We start from the raw sequence: 25921 nt of genomic DNA, 5'->3' as shown, positions 1-25921 counted from the left end.
TTATAAAAAATATATATATTGCCGCTATTTTTTAGAGTAACTTTTAAAACCTTTGGTGAAATAATCAAAAGGAAACGTACTAGCATCTTAAATCAGTATATATGCTTTATCACCCCTGAAAGCTATTACCACATAGCAAACCTGAATAAAATGTGGTTTCAGCAAACACACAAATCCTATGAATCCCCCGAGTCTGCTCCCTAAGGAGGTGGAACAGGGAACTGCAAATAGAGCTCAGGGTTCCAAAGATTTTCCAGGGCTCTTCCAAGATCTCCAGCTGGTTTTTATACAGATTTATACAGGTTTCAGTGGTCTGTTAGCTAACTGATAAACTGAGGGTTACTGACTTGCTCTGACTTAGGGGTTCTGCCAACACGCCCACCTTTATTCCCAAGGGAAGGGAACAACTGGTTGGGTTTTCGTGAACGAGACCTGGGATTCTGGAAGGAAACCCCAGGGCTGCAGGGTTGCTGGTGATGCTTCACAGGACTCGCCTGCCTCCACAGGAGGTGGAGGATGGAAACGGGACGGGCAATGTCCAAGGCTCGCCATCCCCTCCCATCACCCCGTGAAAACGGTTCCATTACAGACCTGGTCGCGACCCCTCTATGTCAGGTGAAACACAGAGATGGAGAAATGAGGGTCGGGGGTATCTCTCAAGGCTGCTTTCGAAGGAAAAGAGAAATGCCATGCGGCATCATCGAGAGATGTCGTCGGAAATGAGCCTCACATCCCTGCTCCCTGGATTCTGTGCTCTTCGTCAAATAAAGATCATGTATCAGATCTATGGGTATAAATCAAGAAGAACTGCATCCGTGGGCTGTGCACCTGTCTTATACATGTTCTCAGCACACCCAAGGACACTGAGTAATGAGATTTTCTCCCCTATTTTCAGGCCAGTCCACTATCAAGTGATTTGCCTGCTTGATTATATCGATTTTGCATCTTGGCAGCAGGTAGAAAGAATCAATGTGAAAAGGTCAGCGTGTCAGGGGAGGAACCGCAAATCCCATACGGGTGGTTGCAGGGGTGCAAACACTCCAGGTCAACACGCTGACATGCCCAAGCCAGAGGATGCCTCTCCACCCTCTTCGGTCCAGACGGCAGGCGGACTCTCAACCACTGCGCCACCAGGGAAGCCTGCCAAGTGTAAACTCTTGACATAAAAAATACAGTATATGAAATTATGAATTCAAGAGGCTATATTAGACAAGGGATTGGCAAACCTCAGCCTGTGGGCCACATCTGGCAGACTCTTGGTTTTGGTAATTAATTTTTAGTGGAACAAAATCATATCCATCAGGTTACCTACTGGCTATGACTTTGTTGTGTTATAATGCCAAGTTTTCTAGTTGTGACCAAGGCTATAAAAGCACACAATATTTACTATCTGGCCTTTTACAGAAAAAGATCACTGATCCACGGATTAGGAAAAGGATAGATGACTGCTATAAAGTTCAGGAGAAAATCTCCAGAATGAAGCACGAGAAAAATCTTTAAAAATGAAAATAAATAAGGGAGCATAAAGATATAACAGGTTGGGCTTCCCTGGTGGCACAGTGGTTGAGAGTCCGCCTGCTGATGCAGGGGACACAGGTTCGTGCCCCGGTCTGGGAAGATCCCACATGCCGCGGAGCGGCTGGGCCCGTGAGCCATGGCCGCTGAGCCTGTGCATCCGGAGCCTGTGCTCCTCAACGGGAGAGGCCACAGCAGTGAGAGGCCCGCGTACCGCAAAAAAAAAAAAAAAAAAAAAAAAAAAGATATAACAGGTGTCCAGATAATAAGGTCTAATTTATGCCACTGTAATGAAAAGAGAGAAGGTGATGCTGACATAATACTTGAATAATGGCTGAGTTTTTCTAAAAGTGGTGAAAATATCACGCTATAGATTCAAGAATCATCATGGACACCAAGCAGGGAAACACAAGCGAACATAAGACGAAGCAAAATCAAATATAAGGTATAGAAAACTCAAGCATAAGATGAAGCAAGCTGAAATCTAACGAGCAGCTGAGGGGGGTTCTGGGAGTTTAACCTTCTCTGGTAACGACACAACTGACAGTCCACTGTTTCCACTCAAATGACAGAAGCCAGAAGACAATAAAATAAGCTCTGTAAATTCCAGAGAGAACGTGACTGCCAAAAAGAATTCTATGCCCATATCCTTGGTGTGAAGAATAAAAATAAGTATTTCCAACCAAACTACAGCTGAGTGAGGTCATCAGCGGGAGACTCTCATTGGAAAGAGTGACTAGAAGTGGTTCTTCACGTGCAAGGACGTGGCAGAGAAAAGCACTCGACTCAGCGAGGAACGGAGTAATGGGAAAAAAACACGTGGATAAATTTAAATAAATCATAACTGCAAGAACAATAACAGTCTCCCATGGAGAACAAAACACACGCAATCAAAACAGAGGTGAGACAGTCCATGATTCAGAAATCCCACAGATGTGCCGAGCTACATACACTCACATAGGCGTGCGCACACGCACGTGCACACACATCTACACACGCACACGTACATACACACACACACAAATACGTCCAAAGACATGGTAAGAAAATTCACTGCAATATTAATTTTAATTTCTAAAACTGGAAACCGTGTACACGCGTGCCTCCCCAAAGCCAGTTCCAATTACGGCTAAGACGCACAGGGCAGCAACGCGTATCGCTCCCACTTTAAAAGTGAGAAGAAGTCAGAGAAACTCTGGGAGCACGTGTGTTGTTAAGTTCATCGCGGCGCTAAGGACTGAAGGAAGCCACCAGGCACGGGCTTCCAGACCCAGGTCAATGCTTCCGCGGCCACCTGGAGCCCCGGGCGCGGGTGGATACAAGAGCAAACCCGCGGTAAAGAGGAGTTGGCAGAAGACATAACAATTCAAGTGCCGTTTGTGGGCCTGGGTCGGGGGTAGAATTCAGAGAAGCCCCATCACAGGGGCGTCCTCACCCCACCAGCCCTCCGCAGGGCCCTGGGCCGGCTCCTCAGGGGCAGCTGGGGAGGCCGGACTGGGCTGGAAGCTGGGGCACGGCTTAGGAGCCTGAGAGAACCGGGACCCTCACAGGACGCCGGGAGCCCAGAGCCGCCCAAGGCCAGGGTCACGGCGGGAGGTGGGTGGGGCTTTGCTCCAGGGCGAGGCGGCAATCCCTCTCCACCAGCCTCTGTGAGTTCTGCTGAGCGAGCATGTCGCGCTTCTTTGTGTGCGTTTGTGATTATAATTAATCCAAAATATAAACTGGCTAGATGCAGATGCTAAAGGGATTCTAAAGCTTACATTACAGAATGAGACTCACACATCTTATTTAAAAGCTTTCTTATCAGAGGATCTCCATAATCACCTATAAATCCAACATAATTATTTCTTTCCTTTTCCTTTGGTTATTAGTCTGTTGGAGTTTCTCCTATCTCTCACGTTCACCCTCAATTAAATAAATTCAGTCCAATGACACCCTGAAATACCCCTATTACTCCCTGTAAATACAAGGCTGTATAGGTTTAAGGATTGAAATGTTCCTGTGAATAATTTATAGGTTGAGAGACTGTCTCATTTATCCCGACTGTGTCTATGTTCTATGTTTGCTTATGGAGCATTTTCAACTGTAAAATTCACGTCAATGAATCCTCCTCAGCACCAGCTGCCACCCCCGTTAAACCTTAAATAGACAAACTGCTCATATTTCATGAACTAGTTCCTCTTGAAAAAGCTTCATCAAAGTGGCATTATGCCCTGTTTTACAAGTACGTTAAGTTCTTTTTCCACCAGAAAAAAAGAGCCACTTGGCCATCAAGTTGTTCAGGAAACAGAAATGCTGGTTTCTTAGGGCTGTTCTGTTCCTTTCCTCTGAAATACTCAAATGTCACTAGCAAATCTAGGCGAAGGAATTTCATACAATCCTGACCAGGCTTCCAGTACTTACGCCTCTTCTCTTCTAGGACCTGCCTTGGTTCCCACTCTTCTTCCCTGTCCTTGGATGACTTCAGGTTCTGCCTCGTCGCCCTGACACCAACCTCTCCCTTGGATTCGCCCACAGCCTAATGGAGAAGGTCACCGCGGCTCCGGAGCGGAAGAGGGGGGCACAAGAGCGAATGTACAAAAGCTAGTCCCCTGCGGTTCTGTGCTCTGAACCAGAAGGAGGAAAAGCGACATTTCGTTTCAGCTGCCGGGGCCTCAAACATGACCTGTAAGGGCAACCGTGGGGTTAAACCAGCAAGACTCCCACTGGTTTGGGGAGAATTTGGCTCTGACACAGGAGGCCCCTCACCCTCCCTCACCCATAAAAGGCAGGATGCAGCCATCCTCTACTGTACAAGACAAAACTCAGGTGCAGAGACACAGTGAGCCTGGAAAGAACTGCTGATAAGTTAAGTACAGGTTAGAACAGATGTTTTGGATGGAACATTCCTGGGCCTTATCAAGGAAGTCTTCATTCTAATGAAGAATTTTCATTCTAATTTTCCTTAACAATTACTTTCACCATCTGAAAAGGTTACTGAAATTTGTTGGAAAGAATAAAAAAGGAAATGTCTGCTGATGTTATACCTTATGATTTAACCAAATAGCCGTCTCTAAAAGAATGTCCACTGAAGTCACTGAAATCATGACAGATACTTACACAATTATACAACAGAAATAAGAAACCAGCAGTGAAGGCCTGAGGCTGACATCAGTCAGATTTGTTTGTTTGGTGCACACTGTAAAAACAGTGAATTTGAAGTGTTGAGGCAGACTGTTATGTCTGTAATTTACTACCACACCTATTCCTCCCTATTGTCTTATACGTTTAATAATTTCCATTACCTGGCTGAGCCCTGAAGGCATGTGGATCATCACTACTGTCCACCAACCTTTGTCCGTCTTACCAATGCCCGAAAGTGTCGACAGAAACAAAAAACAAAAGGAAAAGAAAAGTTCCTTACTGCTGAGAAGCTCTACATGTGGCACATGATTTCCACTGAAGTATCTTGTTCTGTGAACAGAGTTGCACTTCAACTCCACGCATGGTGGGCTCTGGGTTTCTATGAAGGAGAGCCCTAAACTGATGCATAGATACAGATGTCTTTGTACATTAAGATGCAAGTGTCAAAATCACACCACATTCAACAGGCACAAGAGTCTGTGACCAACCAGAGCGACTCTGGAGCCACGTCAGCCTGGGTTCCTGCTCCAGGACCCTCCAGTCTCAAGTGACTTCAGATGTGTCACCTACCACCAGGCCTCAATTTATGATAACAGTATTTATCCAGAGGGTTGTCCTGGGGATTAAATAAACTCATATTTGTAAAGCACACAGCACAGCATCTGCCATGTGGTAAATTACACGATTTTAGCTTTTAGAGTTATTATTAATACCTCTGTCCAAAGAGCATTCCTGGAAACAAGGAGAGCCACACTCTGGCTGTCTTGTGATGTAACAACGACTGGACAACCAACCAACTGCTAAAATAATTTTTGAAATCAAATAACTCAATCACTCTGAATGTTTGTACTGTGTTGTATGTAGCAATTTCTGTTGGCTTATCCATCCATTCAAGAAATAATGTAGATTTTGTGTGTGTGTCCTGGTGTTTAGGATTTGTGACTGAATTTAGTATAACTGAACATTTTAATAGGTGCTACCCTGCAATGTAACAGAGAACATGATTTCAAACACATAAGCACATTCATTTTAACATGAGTGCATTAAAACTGTCCAAATGGGGCTTCCCTGGTGGCGCAGTGGTTGAGAGTCCGCCTGCCGATGCAGGGGATACGGGTTCGTGCCCCGGTCCGGGAAGATCCCACGTGCCGCAGAGCGGCTGGGCCCGTGAGCCATGGCCGCTGAGCCTGCGCGTCCAGAGCCTGTGCTCCGCCACGGGAGAGGCCACAGCAGTGAGAGGCCCGCGTACCGCAAAAAAAAAAAACAACTGTCAAAATGATTAACCCCATATGAGTGAAAGGGTTCATTTATATGATTTTAAAATTCAGCCCCCCCCCTCAAGAGTAAAGAATTATTATCCTCAAGGTTACCATTTAAATTAATTTCCACGTTGGGTAACATCTTACTTAAATGAAGTTATTTCTCTAATAAACCTTGACTGTTTTAAAACGCTAGAATGTCTCCCTGCACAGGATTCATGGACGCCCCCCATTCAGAGGGTATCATCCTGCAGGTCCAAAATCACACTACTGCATTTCATGGTTCAACAAAGTTAGATGCTTTAATTTAACTGAAGCTAATAATGAAAAAAATACCCATACCTAAATCTATATATTTAAATAACATATAATTCATATAACTGTGTGAATACCCAAAGTGGCTTTTGGAATATTGACATTCAGTGCACTAGACTTTTTCAGGTTAAAGAAGGTCACTCTTTTCCTGTAAATGGCTTACACTTCTCTCATCAGATCACAGCATGGATAATAATACTACCTTCCTCGTCCGACTTTCTCTTTCAGCCAGTTCTCACCCTGCCGGCTGCCCACTATGCCTTCCCCAGAGTTTTATGTAACAGCCTCAGGTGAGAGATGCCAGAATCCACTGGTGCCTCATAGAGATTTCTTCTCAGGTTTCAGGTAGGAAAAGTGAATCAAATGTAAGAAACATTAGTAAGAGACGAGGGAACACTGAAAGAGAGAGTGGAGGATGACACTGTGTCTGACAGGATTCCTGGCCTTAAGTAATTGCAGAGCAAGATTTTATACTATTTACTTCTAATCGTGGGTAAATCACAAGGCTTTATGTTCGGCTACTAACCCTCCATTTTCACATCCTTAAAGAACAGACAGAGCCGTGACGGTGACTGTCCTCTGTTCCAAAGGAGCCATTGCATTTTGACTATGGGAGCCACAAGGAAGACTTTTTTTTTTTTTTTTTTTTGGCCGCAACGCGTGGCTTGTGGGATCTTAGTTCCCAGACCAGGGATGGATCTCGGGCCCTCAGCAGTGAGAGGGCCAAGTCCTACCCACTAGACCGCCAGGGAGTTCCCCAAGCAAGATTTTTAATGGCAAAACTGTTTTAGTTGCTCTGAAATGTCTCAGGAAGAAGTCATGCCCCATGAAATATTAATATAGGGAGCATATTAATCCATAATATCCTTAACAAAAATACTATGACTACTATGAACAAATAGTACAATATAATGTAAAATCGCTCCTATAAACACAAATAACTCCAAAATAATACAAAAAGAAACCTGCGAACTTAACCATGCAAAACTGTTATTCCAAGTCCCTGTTAATAATTTTCACGAGTATATTTGTTTTGCTAGCAGATTCTAATAAAAAAATGTAAAGCGCCATGTGTTCACTTGTTCCTCCCTGTAGACTGGAGTAAAAGTTACTATTGCCTTCTTTAGGGGTAGAATACCTCAGTGAACATTACAAATGCCAGTGCGGGATGAAGCACAGTCCCGTTGTCCTGGCGAGGTCACCACAGATTCAGACAGACGTGACACACCACTGACATGACACGCACACACGTCAATCAACCCTCCATCTCTTACAGCTGGTGTCTGAAGGGTGCAGTAAACGCCATGAAGAGATATACGTGTGAGATTCACAATCTCCACACAACTCAATTAGACATGTCCTGGAGAACATTAAAATCACAGAATCCATTCTCAATATTTTCTCATCAGTCCTGCTAAAAGAACAGTAATCAACTCATAAAACGTACTTAGTATTGCAGTGTCTTTTCCAAAATCTTTTTCTTGTATTCAAGACAATAGCAACATCAGCCTCAGGAAAATGGTAAATAGAACTAGACTCTGTTATCAAAAGATTAAATAACAAACCATATATTGAGTTTTCAGAAGGGAACAGTAAAAAGAAAAAAAGTTAAAAAGAAGTCATGTTCTCAAAACAAGTGTTGTAAAAGTAAACAGAAGGTAAAAGGGGCAGAGAGGGCGGTATACAGAACGTTTGAAAATATTATGCCAGTTTTTAAGAAAAGGAGGAAGACAAAACACCAATGCAAAAGTTAAATAGCATTTAAAGTGGTAAATTACACTTCAGTATTATGATGCGAAGACTGCCTATTCTGAATGCTTTTATACAGGAATGACACACGAGCTCACAGGCTAATGAGTAACAACACAGGTAATGGAACTCATCATATCTATGCATCTCTGAAAGTCCAGCATCCACTCTTAAAGGGCGTCCTGTTTCAGACTCACAGTCGCCACTGACTAGTGAAGACTGTGTGCCTCCTCCCTGGTAAGGCACAGGCGGGGCTGCTCCAGTCTCCGAGGAAGGTGTCAAGGGCTGAAGGTGAAGCACATGGATCTGCAGGAAAGCACACCGTCTACACTCCAGGCTGCATTTAGTCACTATTCAAAACCGCCGACCACGTGCCTGAGTCAGAAAGCTCTGTGCTTCCAGGCTGGGCCCTGCACTGTCCCCAGGCCCCCTCAATCCAAGGGACAGCCTGGAGAAACCCCGCCCACGTTACCACGCCTCCCGCCACGCCCCGAGCTGGAGCCCACGTCCCCTATCACATCTCCTTCGCTGGCCGAGCGGACACGGGCTCCCTGCCATTCCTCCTGCCTTTCTTCCTGCTCTCCTCCTGACCGTTCCATGCTGCAAAGACCCCCCGCCTCAAGACGAGTCCTGGGACCTCTTTTCCTTCCCACCTCTCGCTCCCCAGGCTCCCGGGGCTTGGGATGAAAATCCAGCCTGTGTTTGCCCATCTCAGGGTCTCTCCACGTACCCCTACCTCACTCGCCTCTCAGGCTGGCTCCTTGGACGCCCCCAAACCAGCGAGTCCCAAGCCCCTGCGTCCCCCAGTGTGGGCTGCGCTCCAGTGAGACCACAGGTCACGGAAGGGCAGCCCTGTTCCTCTCACCACTGTCACCACGACCATGGGGACATCTTGATGTCACCACGACCAATAACAATATAAGATATTTTTTAATGACTGAATTATACGACACTGTATTGTAAGCATATCGTGAGGACAGATTAGACCCCATGGTGCTTTAAGATAATAAAACACAATCTCTATTTAAAAGATGTTTTAACTCAAGGTGGAACTACTTCTAAGGAGCAGGTTACAGGTGTCATTCACATCTGCATTCATCAAGCAAGTACAGGGATGCCGCGCACAGTCCGAGGCTCTCGGACTGAGGGTGAACAGAAACCAACAAACCCCAAGTGGGGCATTTCCTGTAAATTCACGCTGTTTGAATAACTCTAAGGCTCAGGTCATCTTGCAAATGTTACTCAGTCTCTCTGCCACACACACACACACAGACTCGCTCAGGATCTCAGCGTGGGTGACAGTCATTTATCTTCATTGTTTGTGGCTTAAGTTTTCCTTTTCTCCCCAGCACGCTGAAAATCAATAAAAACAAATAAAGACTTCGAAAACAACCTTATGGTTACCAAAGGGGAAAGGGGGGGGGAGGATAAATTAGGAGTTTGGGAATGACACGAACACACTACTATATATAGAATAAATAATCAACAAGGACCTACTGTAGAGCATAGGGAACACTACTCTATATTCTGTAATAACCTACATGGGAAAAGAATCTGAAAAAGAATAGATAACTGTATATGCATAACTGAGTCAATTTGCTTTACACCTGAAACTAACACATGATAAATCAACTATATGCCAATATACAATAAAAATTAAATTAAAAAAATAAATAAATAAACCAAGCCAAAGACAAAAACGTGCTCAACTGTGGCATAAAAACCAGGAGCCTTTGAAGATGGCTGCTCCAGGGCCCCCTCCTCCCTGACTGACCACAGAAGCCCATCCTGCCCTAAACACACCACATGATTGTCCTCAGTGGAAAGTAATTTAGACAGGATTCAAGCCTGGGTCAAAAATAAAAGATACAGTCAAAACAAATGAGAAGAAACATAACAAAAAAAAGACCATAGGGTTTCCCCGGTGGCACAGTGGTTGAGAGTCCGCCTGCCGATGCAGGGGACACAGGTTCGTGCCCCGGTCCGGGAAGATCCCACATGCCACGGAGCAGCTGGGCCCGTGAGCCATGGCTGCTGAGCCTGCGCGTCCGGAGCCTGTGCTCCGCAGCAGGAGAGGCCACAACAGTGAGAGGCCCGTGTACCGCACACACACACACACACAAAACCATAAAGTACTGTTCATCTCAAACCTAAGAAAACTCTTCTGCATATTTGTATTCCTAATATATTTAGGACATCTGTATGTGTATGCTTGTCTCCTTGAAATTTAATAAAACCCAGGTCTTAACATTAAATTTTACTTTCCCATCTAGCATCTCTCCAAGAAGATGTGTAAAAAATAAGGAACATAAATAATGACACCAATAGTGAACTCATGGCCTCTATCAAACATCCTTTATTTAAAGACTCATCATATTGTGAATTTATTTAAAAGTTTTATATTTGGTATCCAGGATAACAATGTCATATCGGTTCTATTCCTTTTCCTACAAACTATTTTATTTTTTTAACATCTTTATTGGAGTATAATTGCTTACAGTGGTGTGTGAGTTTCTGCTGTATAACAAAGTGAATCAGCTATACGTATACATACATCCCCGTATCTCCTCCCTCTTGCATCTCCCTCCCTCCCGCCCTATCCCACCCCTCTAGGTGGTCACAGAGCACTGAGCTGATCTCCCTGTGCCATGTGGCTGCTTCCCACTAGCTATCTGTTTTACATTTGGTGGTGTATATATGTCCACGCCACTCTCTCACTTTGTCCCAGCTTACCCTTCCCCCTCCCCGTATCCTCATTCTCTACGTCTGTGTCTTTATTCCTGTCCTGCCCCTAGGCTCTTCAGAACCTTTTTTTTTTTTTAGATTCCATATGTATGTGTTAGCATACGGTATTTGTTTTTCTCTTTCTGACTTACTTCACTCTGTATGACAGACTCTAGGTCCATCCACCTCACTACAAATAACTTAACTTCGTTTCTTTTTATGGCTGAGTAATATTCCATTGCATATATGTGCCACATCTTCTTTATCCATTCCTCTGTCGATGGACACTTAGGTTGCTTCCGTGTCCTGGCTACTGTAAATAGTGCTGCAATGAACAGTGTGGTACAAGACTCTTTCTGAATTATGGTTTTCTCAGGGTATATGCCCAGTAGTGGGATTGCTGGGTCGTATGGTAGTTCTATTTTTAGTTTTTTAAGGAACCTCCATACTGTTCTCCATAGTGTCTGTATCAATTGACATTCCCATCAACCGTGCAAGAGGGTTCCCTTTTCTCCACACCCTCTCCAGCATTTATTGTTCCTACAAACTATTTTATTCAAGCAATATGAATGCAAGGGATTTATAAGTTTACTCTGCTTAATCCATCGAAAACAGAACTTCAGCAAACCTTTCTTTAACACTGTCAGATTTTATCTAATTCCTGCCTGATTTGAGAAAAGTGAAGCAAATTCTATTCTATCTTTAATCACAGGAATTATTTTACTTGATTTGGGTTCAATGTTAACATAATCAAGAACTTAATCGTGTTTGGTTTTGTTTTCCCTGGGCTTCTAAGTATCACCTGTGGTGAAGCTGCAAGAGGGGTACGTAGGGATGGACAGAGCATCTTACAGGGCTTTCCTCTCCGTAAGGCAGGGACCACAATCTCTAGCTCTGTTTAAAACCAAGAGATGAATAGGTATATTTACTCAGAAATCATCTGAAAAGTATTAGAAAGCTAAGAGATTTCAAAAATGATCTATTGTTCTACTTCAAAATAAGAGCTGTCAATGAACATAAAGAAATCAAGATGCTAACAGGTGCTAGTCTTATGCTTTGCCTTGTAACTCTGATGACTGTGTACCTTGTACTGACATTTTCCTGAAGAAAGAAACTAAGAAATTTGCGGGGAGGGGAGGTGTAGGGGTACTGATATTCATGTCCTGGTCTCTCAATTTAATTTTGTTTGCCAGTATTTTTCTATTCCTTTGTTATTTTAATGGCATGAAAATTAAGTCTGGGTAGGTATCCACTGCATAGCTTTTATAAATATGACTGTCACATTAAAGTGTTCTGATTGTATTTATGCATCACAAAATTTCATTTTTAAAGTTAAAAAAAATCTGTCTCAAAGTTTATCAAAAGTATCCAAAGGTACTTAAAAGTCACATTTACCATTAGTTAGAACATTCTGTGTTTTTTCTGTCCTCTCAGCTGTCATTATATTGTCCACTTGCCTCCTTTATATGAGATTTCCTTCAAAGTAAAACAAAATGATGTAAGTATGAGGCAAGCTTACCTTCGTAACTGGGATTATTTCTCCATTTCGTTTTAGCAACTTTTCCCTAGTCCTTTGCTCAGCATTATTTAATACCTTACCTCTCACTCTATTTAGAGTTTACAGACCCATAAATTGAGAAAGATTGATCCCAGCCCTAATCTTTTTTTTTTCTTTCACAAGGACGTTTCCTTTATTAAAATAATTCCTGCTAACTCTTTCAGAAAAACAGAATTCATTTTCCCTGCTGGAGGAGCATTTCAAGTGGAAGTACTTTTATTTCAAGGCACCATATCAATCTCTCCAAGAGGTGTCTCTCTAAGAACACCCCCGCCTGCTTGTGTGAAAATCCTAAAAAAAAAAACCCTCAAAACCCCAGACGGTGATTACAGCCATCCACAAGCTTTCATTCATGTGGCACTGTTCCCGAGGACACAGGTTACGGGGGGCCTGAAGCCACTGTTATCATCACTGACAGCCCTGGAACGGAGCCCCCCATTGGGGCCCCCAGAGGACAGAGAGATGGACGGAACACTTGGACTTAGAGACTGTGGGGCGGGGGGCCCTCAAGACCGGGAATCTGTGGACACGTGGCCGCGTTGGCATCCATGCCCTTTCCTCCTCCTCTCAGGCTGGTGCTGCCCTGGAGCGTGGACGTCAGCGTGTTTTGCAAGAGGGCGGCCAGGTTCTTGGACGTCTTTTGGAGGAACGCGCCGCCCGGGTGGGCGCCATCACATGCACGTAGAGGTCCTCCTGGCTGGAGCCCCTGTATCCACAGTCCTCCCAGACGCGCAGCTTGTGCCGGCGCTGCGTGTAGGCATTCTGCCACCGCGCCCCGGGCATCTTCTCCAGGTGGGACCCCAAGGAGCAGCACGGGTGAAGGCTTTAAGGCAGACGTCACATTTGTAGGGGCGAATGCCTGTCCGACCGCTGTTCCAGCCCTTCCCCTTTGGCATCCCAGCCCTGATCCTGACTTTCTACTTGTGAGCAGAACCTAAGGGAAGGGTTTTCAGGGGGCTTTGTTGCCTCAAATATACATAGACACATATACAGTATTTAAATCTTGGCGACTGACTTGAATTTTCCTCAATATAATATAATAAAGTCTAGATGAAAAGTGAAAAGGCCACTCATTCATTCTATAAGTTTATCCATGAAGGCTAAAAATGCATACACAGCAAATGTTTGTTTTAAGCCTTCATTTCCACTAGCATCGAAAATAGAGTAAATGCCTGTAAATTTTTCAAAATGTGAAATGTTCAGTTTCAAAATGTGATGCACACTGAACGAAAAAATAATCCCTGTTCCCACCATCCTTTTCCCTAGAGAGAGCACACATCAGAAAGAATAGCTTGAGATTTTCCTCAGCGGAAGACCATATTCAATCAGCTTCAAATACGAGTAGTTTCAATCTCCCTCATCCTTCTGCAGCCCCACTGGAGAGGGGTCACATGTCTTAGCCACTTAGGAACATTCTACCAAGTACTGCCTGACTTATATCGTTGAGAACGTCCTGGAAATTCACAGCAATTCAAGGCCAGGTGCATAGGCAATATGCCACAATTTTTTTTCAATCTAGACACACTGATGTATTTATTATCCTACATAAAATGTGTGTGTGTGGGGGGGTGTGTGTGGTGTGTGTGTGGTGTGTGTGTGGTGTGTGTGTGGTGTGTGTGTGGTGTGTGTGTGTGTGTGGTGTGTGATGTGTGTGTGGTGTGTGTGATGTGTGTGTGATGTGTGTGGTTTGTGTGTGGTGTGTGTGTGTGTGGTGTGTGATGTGTGTGTGGTGTGTGTGATGTGTGTGTGTGTGGTGTGTGTGTGTGTGGTGTGTGATGTGTGTGTGGTGTGTGTGATGTGTGTGATGTGTGTGGTTTGTGTGTGTGTGTGGTGTGTGTGGTGTGTGTGTGGTGTGTGTGGTGTGTGTGTGGTGTGTGGTGTGTGTGTGTGATGTGTGTGGTGTGTGTGTGTGTGGTTTGTGTGTGGTGTGTGTGGTGTGTGTGTGGTGTGTGATGTGTGTGTGGTGTGTGTGTGGTGTGTGATGTGTGTGTGGTTTGTGTGTGGTGTGTGTGGTGTGTGATGTGTGTGTGTGTGGTGTGTGTGTGTGTGTGGTGTGTGGTGTGTGTGTGTGATGTGTGTGGTGTGTGTGTGTGTGGTTTGTGTGTGGTGTGTGTGGTGTGTGTGGTGTGTGGTGTGTGTGTGTGGTGTGTGTGTGTGGTGTGTGTGTGGTGTGTGTGTAGTGTGTGTGTGTGATGTGTGTGTCCTCACACACAGACCTGTACTGCTGCCAGCGCTCAGGGAGTACATACTCATGTGCTACATGGATTCCAAACCCCCTTCTATTCCAAACCCCCTCCTAATAATGGAAATACTTCTGTAAATCTGAGGATATAAAAATAGCAAGTAAAGAGAGGCGATGAGAACTGGGCTGAACTGTCTCCACAGTGGGCACGACGGGGCTGGAAAGTGGTCTGGGAGGACACGGGCATCGGTCACCTCCACCTCGGCACGCGGCTCAGCACTTCTCACGGGAGCCCGTTGTCAGCAGAGTATAAATCCTATTTGTGTGTTTTCGCATCTTGCAGTAGGTCTACTTCTCAGAGTGAGAAAGGTCCCATGGTCCTGTATCCCAGCCACAAACCTCTTCCCGAGGAGCCTGTATCTGGGGACATTTGTACGGATGCAGTGAGAGGTACCAATTCCTTCCATCCTCGAATAATTTAGAGGCAGCTGATTTTTAATACTTCCTCCTTATTCTACAGTCCCATTTCCATGTGAGTACCTGTCACATGATGAGACTATTCCATTCCTTTCTACAAAATTTTTTGACTCTTTTTCTAATTTTTGAGATGAAATGCATAAAACTTTAGTACTTTCCTGACTCTATCCAATGATATATTTGCCCAAATACTGGTAAAAGCTACACATGAAGTTGATACGGATTAAACTCTTCTGTTGTGTGATACTTGCTCATCAGAAACCTAGCTATACAGCAACGTTAATAAATGGAAATTTTAACACACTGAACTTACAAAGTTTGAATTGTATAACTTTCTATTATAAATTTTCTAATTCTCTATATAAATTTTATAGTGATAGCTTCATGATTTTTAAAAAATTGTGCACACCTCGGGCTATATTCAATTATCCAGTCTATGTTAATATTAGTAATATTTTAAAGATAAAACAAACATTATATGTAAATGCTTACAATATGTTGGTTGTATTAAACGTTGCACTATCATCTAAAAATACTCAATGTGCCGAGGACATAATCTATAGATCATAAACAGACCCTGGAAAAATGAGACACGACACAAAGTTAACTATGACTCTAGCGCTCTCCTCACTGTAAGATTATGAAAGCTTTTCAAGTTTTTCTGAAAGACTTTTCTGTGAACCTTGTACTATAATCATACATATTTCTATAAAGACATAAAATAAATGTGCCAACAAAAGCACTCAAGGAAGGCGGTCAGCCGAGAAAGTATATTTCAAGCATGTTTCCTAACATTAGTTTAATCACCAATACTGGTTATCTGCAGTAACAGATATCTATCAGTGAACACATCTTCAGATAATTTCTACAATTCGTACCGTAGAGTTATTTTTGCTGAATCTCTGTGCTTCTGGCATATGCAGAATTACTAGAGGCAATCTGAACAGCAAAAAAGCTGAGAAATTGTTCATTTATGATTTCTTAAAAATTCCAAACATGAGAGCTTACTCATCTTGATAAAATTTCCAAGTGCTGCATAGTGGCAGGTGTTCTGGAACAGCGTTTAGGAAAACTGGGTCCCTCCCATTGGAATGTGGGTTCCCCCAGAGCAGAAGAGCCCACGTTACATTCAGGCAGGTTTCAAGGTTTCTGAGGCTGAGAAGGGGTGTGCAGGGGACGTGGTCCGAACCGTCTGACCTTGAACAAATGACCCTGAAAGTCCTCTGTTGCCTGGCATCTTAACCCTCTCACCCATAAATCAACACCTGTGATTCTGGCCCAACCCAGCATCCTGATCCCGAAACCCCAGGCAGACTGGATCAGTATTTGTTAGGGTTAGTACTGAACTGTCCAGGAACCAGCCCCTCACTTCCTTTTCCCTGCTGGGTAGGGGGCTTCTCGGAGGCTAACCTAGATGGGCCAGAGGAAACCTGCATCTCCTCTAAAACATCTGGAGGGAAATAAGTAAATAAATATGCTCAGTGAAAACAGAAATCATGTAAAGGAGATGTGACACATATATACAATGGAATATTACTCAGCCATAAAAAAAATTGAGTTATTTGTAGTGAGGTGGATGGACCTAGAGTCTGTCATTCGGAGTGAAGTAAGTCAGCAAGAGAAAAACAAATACCGTATGCTAACAAATACGTATGGAATGTTAAAAAAAAAAAAGGTTATGAAGAACCTAGGGGCAGGACAGGAATAAAGACGCAGATGTAGAGAATGGACTTGAGGACGGGGAGGAGGACGGTTAAGCTGGGACGAAGTGAGAGAGTGGCATGGACATATACACACCACCAAATGTAAAATAAATAGCTAGTGGGAAGCAGCTGCATAGCACAGGGAGATCAGCTCGGTGCTTTGTGATCACCTAGAGGGGTGGGATAGGGAGGGTGGGAGGGAGACACAAGAGGGAAGAGATATGGGGATATATGTATACGTATAGCTGACTCACTTTGTTATACAGCAGAAACTAACACACCATTGTAAAGCAATTATACTCCAATAAAGTTGTTAAAAAAACAACAACCCAGGGCTTCCCTGGTGGCGCAGCGGTTGACAGTCCGCCTGCCGATGCAGGGGACACAGGTTCATGCCCCAGTCTGGGAAGATCCCACATGCCGCGGAGCGGCTGGGCCCGCGAGCCATGGCCGCTGAGCCTGCGCATCCGGAGCCTGTGCTCTGCAATGGGAGAGGCCACAACAGTGAGAGGCCCGCGTACCGCAAAAAAAAAAACAAACAAAAAAAACCAACAACCCAGAAATCACGGATACTATGCTCATTTCTATCTGAGGGTTTCTCATCCCCAGCCTCAAGTGAAGAAAAGGACCTGAATTAACGAAATAGGATACAAAATAGATTTGATTATGTTAATCTTAGCTTTGCATCCTTTTAACTCTTTAAAATGAAGGAGGATAAAATACATTTTTAAACCCATTACTTTCACTGAAATATTGAAAATTTCTTATTACTTTTACTGATTCAGTTTTTAGATGTATATGATTTTTGTGCATATGCTATTTAAACTCTGAAATGGAATTTTAATTTGGCTATCTTAGTTATCAACACTATAATCAACACCACAGACTGATGTCATTCATAGATCATTAACTCTTTCATAAAGGGCTCCAATTTTTTTGCTTATTTGTTTTTTGATTACATGGCTAATGAAAATGGCTAAGCTATGGCCCCTGTAACAGACAAAATACAGAAACAGATAGGGCATCAAAATTTTAAAATACTTAAAACACAAAAATATCTACTAAAATATTTTGATTTAAATATGTTCGCTCTTTCATACTAGTGTACATAAAATATGCATGAATTTTGATACAAAAAAGTTTTAATACTTATTTGTGTATCCAAACGTATCCATCTGTTCTGATGGCACTCTTCTATTGGTTTTTTTTGTTTTGGGGTTTTTTTTTTTTGCGGTACGCGGGCCTCTCACTGTTGTGGCCTCTCCCGTTGCGGAGCACAGGCTGCGGACGCGCAGGCTCAGCGGCCATGGCTCACGGGCCCAGCCGCTCCGGGCATGTGGGATCCTCCTGGACCAGGGCATGAACCCATGTCCCCTGCATCGGCAGGCGGACTCTCAACCACTGCGCCACCAGGGAAGCCCCAGAATACACTTTTAATTGACTTGAGTTTTACTGCTTTCACAGAATAAATTTTAAATCGTTGGGTATTAAATGTGGACTTTGTTAACCAGCAAATATATGAGACTTAAAAAGATCAAAACATTGGGCTTCCCTGGTGGCGCAGTGGTTGAGAGTCCGCCTGCCGATGCAGGGGACACGGGTTCGTGCCCCGGTCCGGGAAGATCCCACATGCCGCGGAGCAGCTGGGCCCGTGAGCCATGGCCACTGAGCCTGAGCGTCCGCAGCCTGTGCTCCGCAACGGGAGAGGCCACAACAGTGAGAGGCCCACGTACCGCAAAAAAAAAAACCAAAAAAAAAAAAAGATCAAAACATTAAACTAAAATGCCAGAAGTAAGACCACTAGCTGCAATATTTGGAAGACACAGAGCAAATACTGTCTTACAAATTCCTGTCTAACAGAAATCATACGTGAGCCACACATGCAACGTTTTTTATACATCTTTACTGGAGTATAATTACTTTACAATGGTGTGTCAGTTTCTGCTTTATAACAAAGTGAATCAGCTATACGTATACGTATATCCCCATATCCCCTCCCTCTTGTGTCTCCCTCCCACCCTCCCTATCCCACCCCTCTAGGTGGTCACAAAGCACCGAGCTGATCTCCCTGTGCTATGCGGCTGCTTCCCACTAGCCATCTATTTTACGTTTGGTAGTGTATATATGGCCATGCCACTCTCTCACTCCGTCCCAGATTACCCTTCCCCCTCCCCGTCCTCAAGTCCATTCCCTACATCTGCGTCTTTATTCCTTCCTGCCCCTAGGTTTTTCAGAGCCTTTTTTTCTTTTTAGATTCCAAATATATGTGTTAGTGTATGGTATTTGTTTTTCTCTGACTTACTTCACTCTGTATGACAGACTCTAGGTCCATCCACCTAACTACAAATAACTCAATTTCGTTTCACACATGCAACTTTAAATTTCTAGTAGCCACGGAATAAAAGTAAAACAGGTGAAATTAATGTTCATGGCATATTTTTCTTAACCCAATATATTTGAAACATTGTGCTATCTAGTCGATGTAAGAATTCATATATTGTGCACTAACTTTTAAAAAATAAATAAATAAATAAATAAATAAATTTATTATTTTTGGCTGTGTTGGGTCTTCGTTGCTGCACACGGACTTTCTCTAGTTGTGGTGAGGGGGGGCTAGTCTTCGTTGCGGTGCACGGGATTCTAATTGCGGTGGCTTCTCTTGCTGAGGAGCATGGGCTATAGGTGCTCAGGCTTCAGTAGTTGTGGCATGAGGGCTTCAGTAGTTGTGGCATGCAGGCTTAGTAACTGTGGCACGCGGGGTCAGTACTTGCGGCGCATGGGCTTAGTTGCTCTGCGGCATGTGGGATCTTCCCGAACCAGGGCTCGAACCCGTGTCCCCTGCATTGGCAGGCAGATTCTTAACCACTGTGCCACCAGGGAAGGCCTCATCACATTTTTTTAAACTCCACTACAATGAAATCAGTTTTTCTTTTTGCTTTTATAAACACAGAAACAGAGAACATACTATAGTCTTTGGCATCATGTCAATACCTCCCAAAGTGGTTTCTGCTCTGTTTTTAAACACAATTATTTAAAAATACTTTCCAACAATTGTAAAAGACGTTAAAACAAAATATCAAGCACCGAAAGATGTTAGTACATACGCAGCTCTATGAGAAGTGTTGTGGGCGTCCCAATCAACCCTCGTGGCCACAGCCTAGCACACGTACAGTGGCGTTTGGAGGCTGTTATCACCATACACAGGGGACCACTCTCCTTAACAGCTACTCTTCCGTCTTGAACCAAGGAAATAACCTTTCAGAGCTTCTAAGAGAGGAGCCACCTCTCAAGGGATCTTTCAGAACGTGATATGTAACTGTTCTTCATAAAAGCCCAAGAATAGTCCACTTCTCAGAGTTCCACGCAAATAAACTCCATTTCCTTGAAAAAGTGTAGGAGAAACAAAATGAATAATAAAATTATATCTACACGTATTATCAAGTCTTTCCACCTGAATTTATTTTCAATATCTTTAACGACAGTAGATATCACCTTGGATGTTTTAAAAAATGTAATTGAGGTAAAAGGTCATCAAAATATTTTTGGTTTTTGTCTGTTTTCTCCCCTGGGAGGAGTTCAGTAAGGAAACAATATCCACTCATGCATATTAGAAGAACTAGTCAAAAAGAAAAACATTATTGTATATATGGTTAGAGGAAAAATGTCTAAAAAGTAAATATGGCGGTTGAGCTGGAATATTAAACATACACGCAGTTGATATTTGCTAGCAAAACCATGAAAGCCTACATAAGTGGAGGTCAGTTCAGCCATAAATCCTTGTTTGAACCCAAGATCCTTTACAACCTGAGCTAAGTCACTTAACCCAGTGAAACTTTGGCTTTTTCATCTGAAGAGTAAAGGCTATCTCACATGATTGCTGTATTAAAAGATATAAGGTCTGTGAAACATAGGTTTAACCCTGTGTGTACCAGGAGAATAAGTGTTATAGTAAAATATACTGAACTTTATTTTAAGCACTGCCTATGTAGTATCTCATTTTAACAACTGACCTATAAACCCCCAAGTCTGGGCTTTCCAATACAGCAGTCACTAGCCCAGGTGGCTATTTAAATTTAAATTATTAAAATTAAAAATTAGTTTCTCAGTCACACTGGTCATATTTCAAGTGCTCAAGAGCCATGTGCCTCTAAGGAGTACACGTTACACAGCAGAGGGTAGAAAACATCTCCATTCACACAGAAAGTCTATTGGCCAGCACGGCCCCAAGGTGTATATTTATATATTGTCACACATCTCCAGGATGAAGCACGGCATCCTGATACCATTCCTTACGGCAAATGTTCAATCCACGCCAACTGCATTCACACTCAATTTTTATGAGGCTATAAATGTAAGAGTAATTTAAAAAATCAAATATGAATATGCACAATGTTCATACAATAATCATGCTACATTAAGTTCTCAAGAGAATAGAAGCAAACTTATAACAGAAAAATTAAACTCTGGGGAAGGACCTACAGGTGGCCTCTGCAGTCTCAGTAATAATCTACATTTATCCTCTGCTGTGGCATGGTGTTTGATCTGTGATTATTAAATAAAATGTAAATACCTGATCCATACTTTTTTCATAATAAATGATAAAATATAATTGAATTATATTAAATAATTAATATTTTTCTTAGCTCTTTAAATTATAGTTTTCATGTAAATACAGTTTTTTTACTAGTTGAACTGAATCCTGCAATTAACAGGCAGATCTTTTCTTTTTTTGACAAAGTTTGGGAAGTCCTTTACTACAATAAACGTGAGAAAATGTTTTACTTAAAACCCTCGTCCCTTATACCAGATGATCTTGACCAGCAAATTAGCTGATGATCACTCAAGTGGACAATGTATAAGTTTCAAGTCAGTGTAACTCAGAGAAAACACAAACCTTGACTCTGAAGGTACATGGGATCTCTGACAAGAGTTAATGATGTTTGTACCTGACGTACCTGACGTACCTGACCTCATAGCTTAGCTACTAGAGTCTATAAGCAAAGAAGTCCTCACTTGTTCTGTGAAAAACCAGACATGGGAAGCAATCTTCAAAGTTTTAGTTGAGGCCTTAGAAAAAAAGATAAGATCACAGGATTGGAGGTTATCCCTAAACCTCCTTTTCTCCGGAGTATCAACCCCAGAAATAACAAGATTATTCAGTCATGTCCGAACAAGACGGGCTCCAAACTCCACCAGGAAGAGAAACAGTAACATCCTGTATCAGAACCAAGGACGAACTCCATCCTCAACCGACAATTCAATTTTGCATCATGGAGAACAATTCTAACCGACAGAATACTTCACCACGTGCACATATATACAAAACTCATGTGGGCTTTATACGTAATACAATTATATTACTCTAAATCTTGGAAGTATTTATTTATCCTAAGTCTGTATATATGGATTTGAAAAAAAATATGTAAAACAATGTGAATTCAAGAAATTAATGAGAAATCAACTATACTTCAACAAAAAAATTAATTAAATTAAATTTTTTTAAAAATGAATGAGGTCAAATAGACCTATCAGGAACACGAGTACCAAACAAGATAGAGGTTAATATTCTTCCTATGTTAAATTTAATTAAATTCCTGGAAATGAGATACATAAATTGAAAGTATAAAATCAATAAATAAGCAACGGAGTGTTTATTTCAAGGCTACATGTAAATACCAATCAGAAAAGACTTTCTAGTGGAGTGTGTGGTGTGGGAGAGGTATGCTGAGCCAGCAAAACACTTCAGATCATCAACACTGCCCTGCACACAGTGGGAGTTTGCGGAGATTCAGGAAACACCCAACAAATGTCCGTGGATACAGATGACGTGACGCTGGAGGACAGCTCTGGGCTAAGGCGTAAGACCTACTGGGGACGGGCCAGGGACCCGCATCACAAGGGCAGAATCTTCATCCGATACATAAATGGCATTATTGGCAAAACCAACGATTGGTTTATGAAAATGTGTATGTTTTAAATGCCTTCGTACTGAGAAGGCAAATTACAAAACAATTCAATTGACAAATTAAATCCATTTTTCTCAAGCTCTTGATATTGGAATAAATGTTCTCTGTCTACATTTGTTCTCTCCACTGATTGTTCAAATCAAATCAAATGAGTTTATGGTTTTTAATTGGACTCAATTTAATCCTCTTGTGCCTTCTCGCTATACAGATCCTCTATCGGGGAAAATGGGGTTTCATATTTCTTAGCCTGAATTCTTGCACAGAAAGATACTAATTATTTTGATTTCATACTCTCAGATCTGTGGGAAACACCATTCCCTGTTGTGACAGAGAAGTCACTCATAACCCACATTCAATGGCAATTCCACAGAGAAAGAAAATATGGGGAAAGAGAAGTTACTGTTTAAAAATCATACTTTACTAAGTCCAAAATGGCTATTTTCTTTGATACTGTAGACAACTGAAAAATGTTTGCACCATTTTAATATTCCCTGGACAAAAACAGAACACTGCAGATAAAGGTCTTTTTTAAAGTAAGAAGTCAATGCCTACTAAATTCTAAGGAATTAAAACACAACTGCGGGTCCCACAGCATCCAACAGGCCGCACACAAGGCCACCCTGTTTTTCTTACTTTCTGGTATCTGACAGCCCAGGACTTTGCCCTCTCTTTGTTCTGCTCTAAGAGGTAAACTGATCTGTCAGCACCGCGGGGACTACAATCCATCTCTCAAGAGCAGGAGAATGTTGAATTTCTTACTAGGTCATCAGGAGTTCTTGTGCCCTTACTGTCAGAGTTTTCTCCATTTTTGTAACTCCAGTGCAAAAGCACCTCTAAGCCTTTCCAGCAATCAGTTTCCTGGGGACTAGTTAATAGTTTCCTGTCACACAGCTGATTTTTATAACAATGGTTTTATAACAATGGAAGGGAACCAGTCTGTTGAAATGATGTAGCCCCACCACGCGCTAATTTCACTCCTCAGCAGGGCAAGAGCAGTTTACATATTTCATTTGAAAACTGTTAAAAATGTATGTATGGGATTTTGAAATGGCAATGGTTTTAAAATACTCTCAAGTCTTTCTGTACCAAAGTTCCATGGTGGAATAAAGTATAAAGCGACCCATTCTGAGTATTTCTCAATGATTTTAATTATGAGAAACAGACTGAGTCTTTTCAAAATGAATTACACTCATAATGGAGTTCCATGTCTTAAATATCTTTGAAGAACCAGGAAAAATTAAATTCCAGTATATTCCCATGAGTTTATGGGACACTGCCAAGGCCAATGTCCTCATATGACACCTTATTTTATTTTATTTTAAATTCTTGATGGGCCCTCCTAAACTCCTTCAGTGACATTCATCTGTTCCCCCCACTGCAAATTCCATCTTGATATTTAGTACTCTTTTCTGTGTTTTTCTTGATTAAGAATGGTACAGTTAAATTACAAAGAAACAGAATGGGTCATCAATAATTCCAGAGACAGACATACAAAAAATAACATTCACAGTGTTGAAACTTGACTTTTTTTATAAGTGATTTTGGATTGAGTGGGGGACCAGGGATGTAATCCCTTTTCCATCGTGAGAGCTGATTTTGTTTTGTAGTGACAGTAGGGGTGATTTTTGGAAATATGCCTCTTTCGCCTGCTGCCATGGGCAATTCCTAATTATTAGATACCATTCAAAAGCAGAGACTTAGTCTTTCAAGTGCCTTGAAAATTCAATATAATTATCTTGGGTCAAACTTCATCTGCCTGTTAAAATTGTTTTGGAAAGTGGTAATAAATCATCAACTTAGAGGGAATGGTGTTTCCCACAGATTTGAGAGTATGAAATCAAAATAATTAGTATCTTTCTGTGCAAGAATTCAGGCTAAGAAATATGAAACCCCATTTTCCCCAATAGAGGATCTGTATAGCAAGAAGGCACAAGAGGATTAAATTGAGTCCAATTAAAAACCATAAACTCATTTGATTTGATTTGAACAATCAGTGGAGAGAACAAATGTAGACAGAGAACATTTATTCCAATATCAAGGGCTTGAGAAAAATGGATTTAATTTGTCAATAAATAGTTTTAGTTTTGTGTATATATCCTAAATCTTATATTGCAAGTATCAGAAGTTCAGGGGAACTTAATACATATATAAATAGTGTTAAATAGTAGTGATATACATAATAGTGGTAAAACAGTATTAAAATTGCTGAAATTCATCTCAAAAGACAAGTCATTTCTCATGTTTATATCCAGGGTCACCATTTTTGAAAGCTTCTCTTTTACTATTGTAAATATAAATAAGGGATATTGCCTAACTGATTTGTCCTACAAAAAATGCCAGAATAAATCAACCTGAATTTTACAAGCTCTCAGACAGTTTTTGAATGTTTGGTACCTTTAAATAACTCAAAGAGAGGCTCTAACAATGCACCAGGTGTTTATGAGAATATAGAGGTGATGATACATCATTCATCCATCCGTTCAACAAATATTAACTATATGCCTCTGACACATACATACTTCCCCAGTTGAAATAATCATGAGAGCCAACATTTACTGAGCCATTTCAATGGAAAGACGCTGATCTAAGCACTTTACTTCTATTCACTCATTATATCCTCAAATGATTTTCTAATTATGCCAGTTTTACTGATGTGATAACCAAGGCACAGGCAGCTCACAACCTCTTGCGAAAGCCACACCTAGAAAGTGGTCAGGGTTCTTTTTGAAGCCTGGCAATTTAGCTTTGAGCCTACATTTAAACCACTGGTCTCTATCGATTCTGTAGGTTCATCTTCTTAGAGGAAAACTTGATAAAGAAAATAATCAATCACCTGAAACCTGAAAATACCTCAGAAAGCACATCATGTTTCAGAATGCGGAGGTGATGAGAGCCCCAAGGTGGTGAAGTCAAATTCCAACCTTTCAAACTTAAGATGATTCTATTTACTGGTTTAGAAAATCAAAAGACAGTAACAGGGGCCTGACTCAAGGTGAAAAAAATCAAGTCAGCTCAAAGGGTTCAAAAGGAAAGGCAAGTGGGGTGCCAGGAAAAGAACAAGAAAGAGAAACTTGCAAGCAAAGAGGGAGAAAGAAGCGGAAATGATCAACTACAGAGAAGCTTCCAAGTATTTTTTAACCATATTGAGAGATGCTGACAGCAAGTCACCGGATTCCCCAAGTTTATCAGTTAAAATACTTTCACTATGAATGAAAATCTGACTTATTAAATAGAGGCCTTGGGAAGGGAGAGCTCATTTGTTTGACAAATAAATGCTTTATTCTGATTCTTCTAAATGCCTAGTTATACACTGAAAGTGTGTACACAGGTTGATCAAAAACTGAAATTAT

The 25921-nt window shown here is 42.0% G+C and overlaps 1 protein-coding gene across 4 annotated transcripts in view; it reads right to left on the bottom strand.

Moving 5' to 3' along the window:
* SPOCK3 (SPARC (osteonectin), cwcv and kazal like domains proteoglycan 3) overlaps positions 1-25921 on the bottom strand; it is a gene marked incomplete at both ends in the record, with an annotated part of 376097 nt that overhangs the window by 290902 nt on the left and 59274 nt on the right. Inside the window, one exon of one of the 4 annotated variants that reach the window (XM_082618568.1) lies at positions 4800-4820. The exons of the other annotated variants lie outside the window; for them this stretch is intronic. Within the exon in view, the coding sequence (XP_082474694.1) occupies positions 4800-4820 (21 nt within the window). Of the gene's footprint in view, positions 1-4799; positions 4821-25921 lie in introns of those variants that run through there. 4 annotated transcript variants of the gene reach the window in all.

Source organism: Mesoplodon mirus (assembly GCF_964341445.2).
Source record: "Mesoplodon mirus genome assembly, chromosome: 1".
NCBI lineage: Eukaryota > Metazoa > Chordata > Mammalia > Artiodactyla > Ziphiidae > Mesoplodon > Mesoplodon mirus.
Note: the sequence above shows the minus strand (reverse complement) of the source record. Positions and strands in the feature narration are given on the sequence as shown.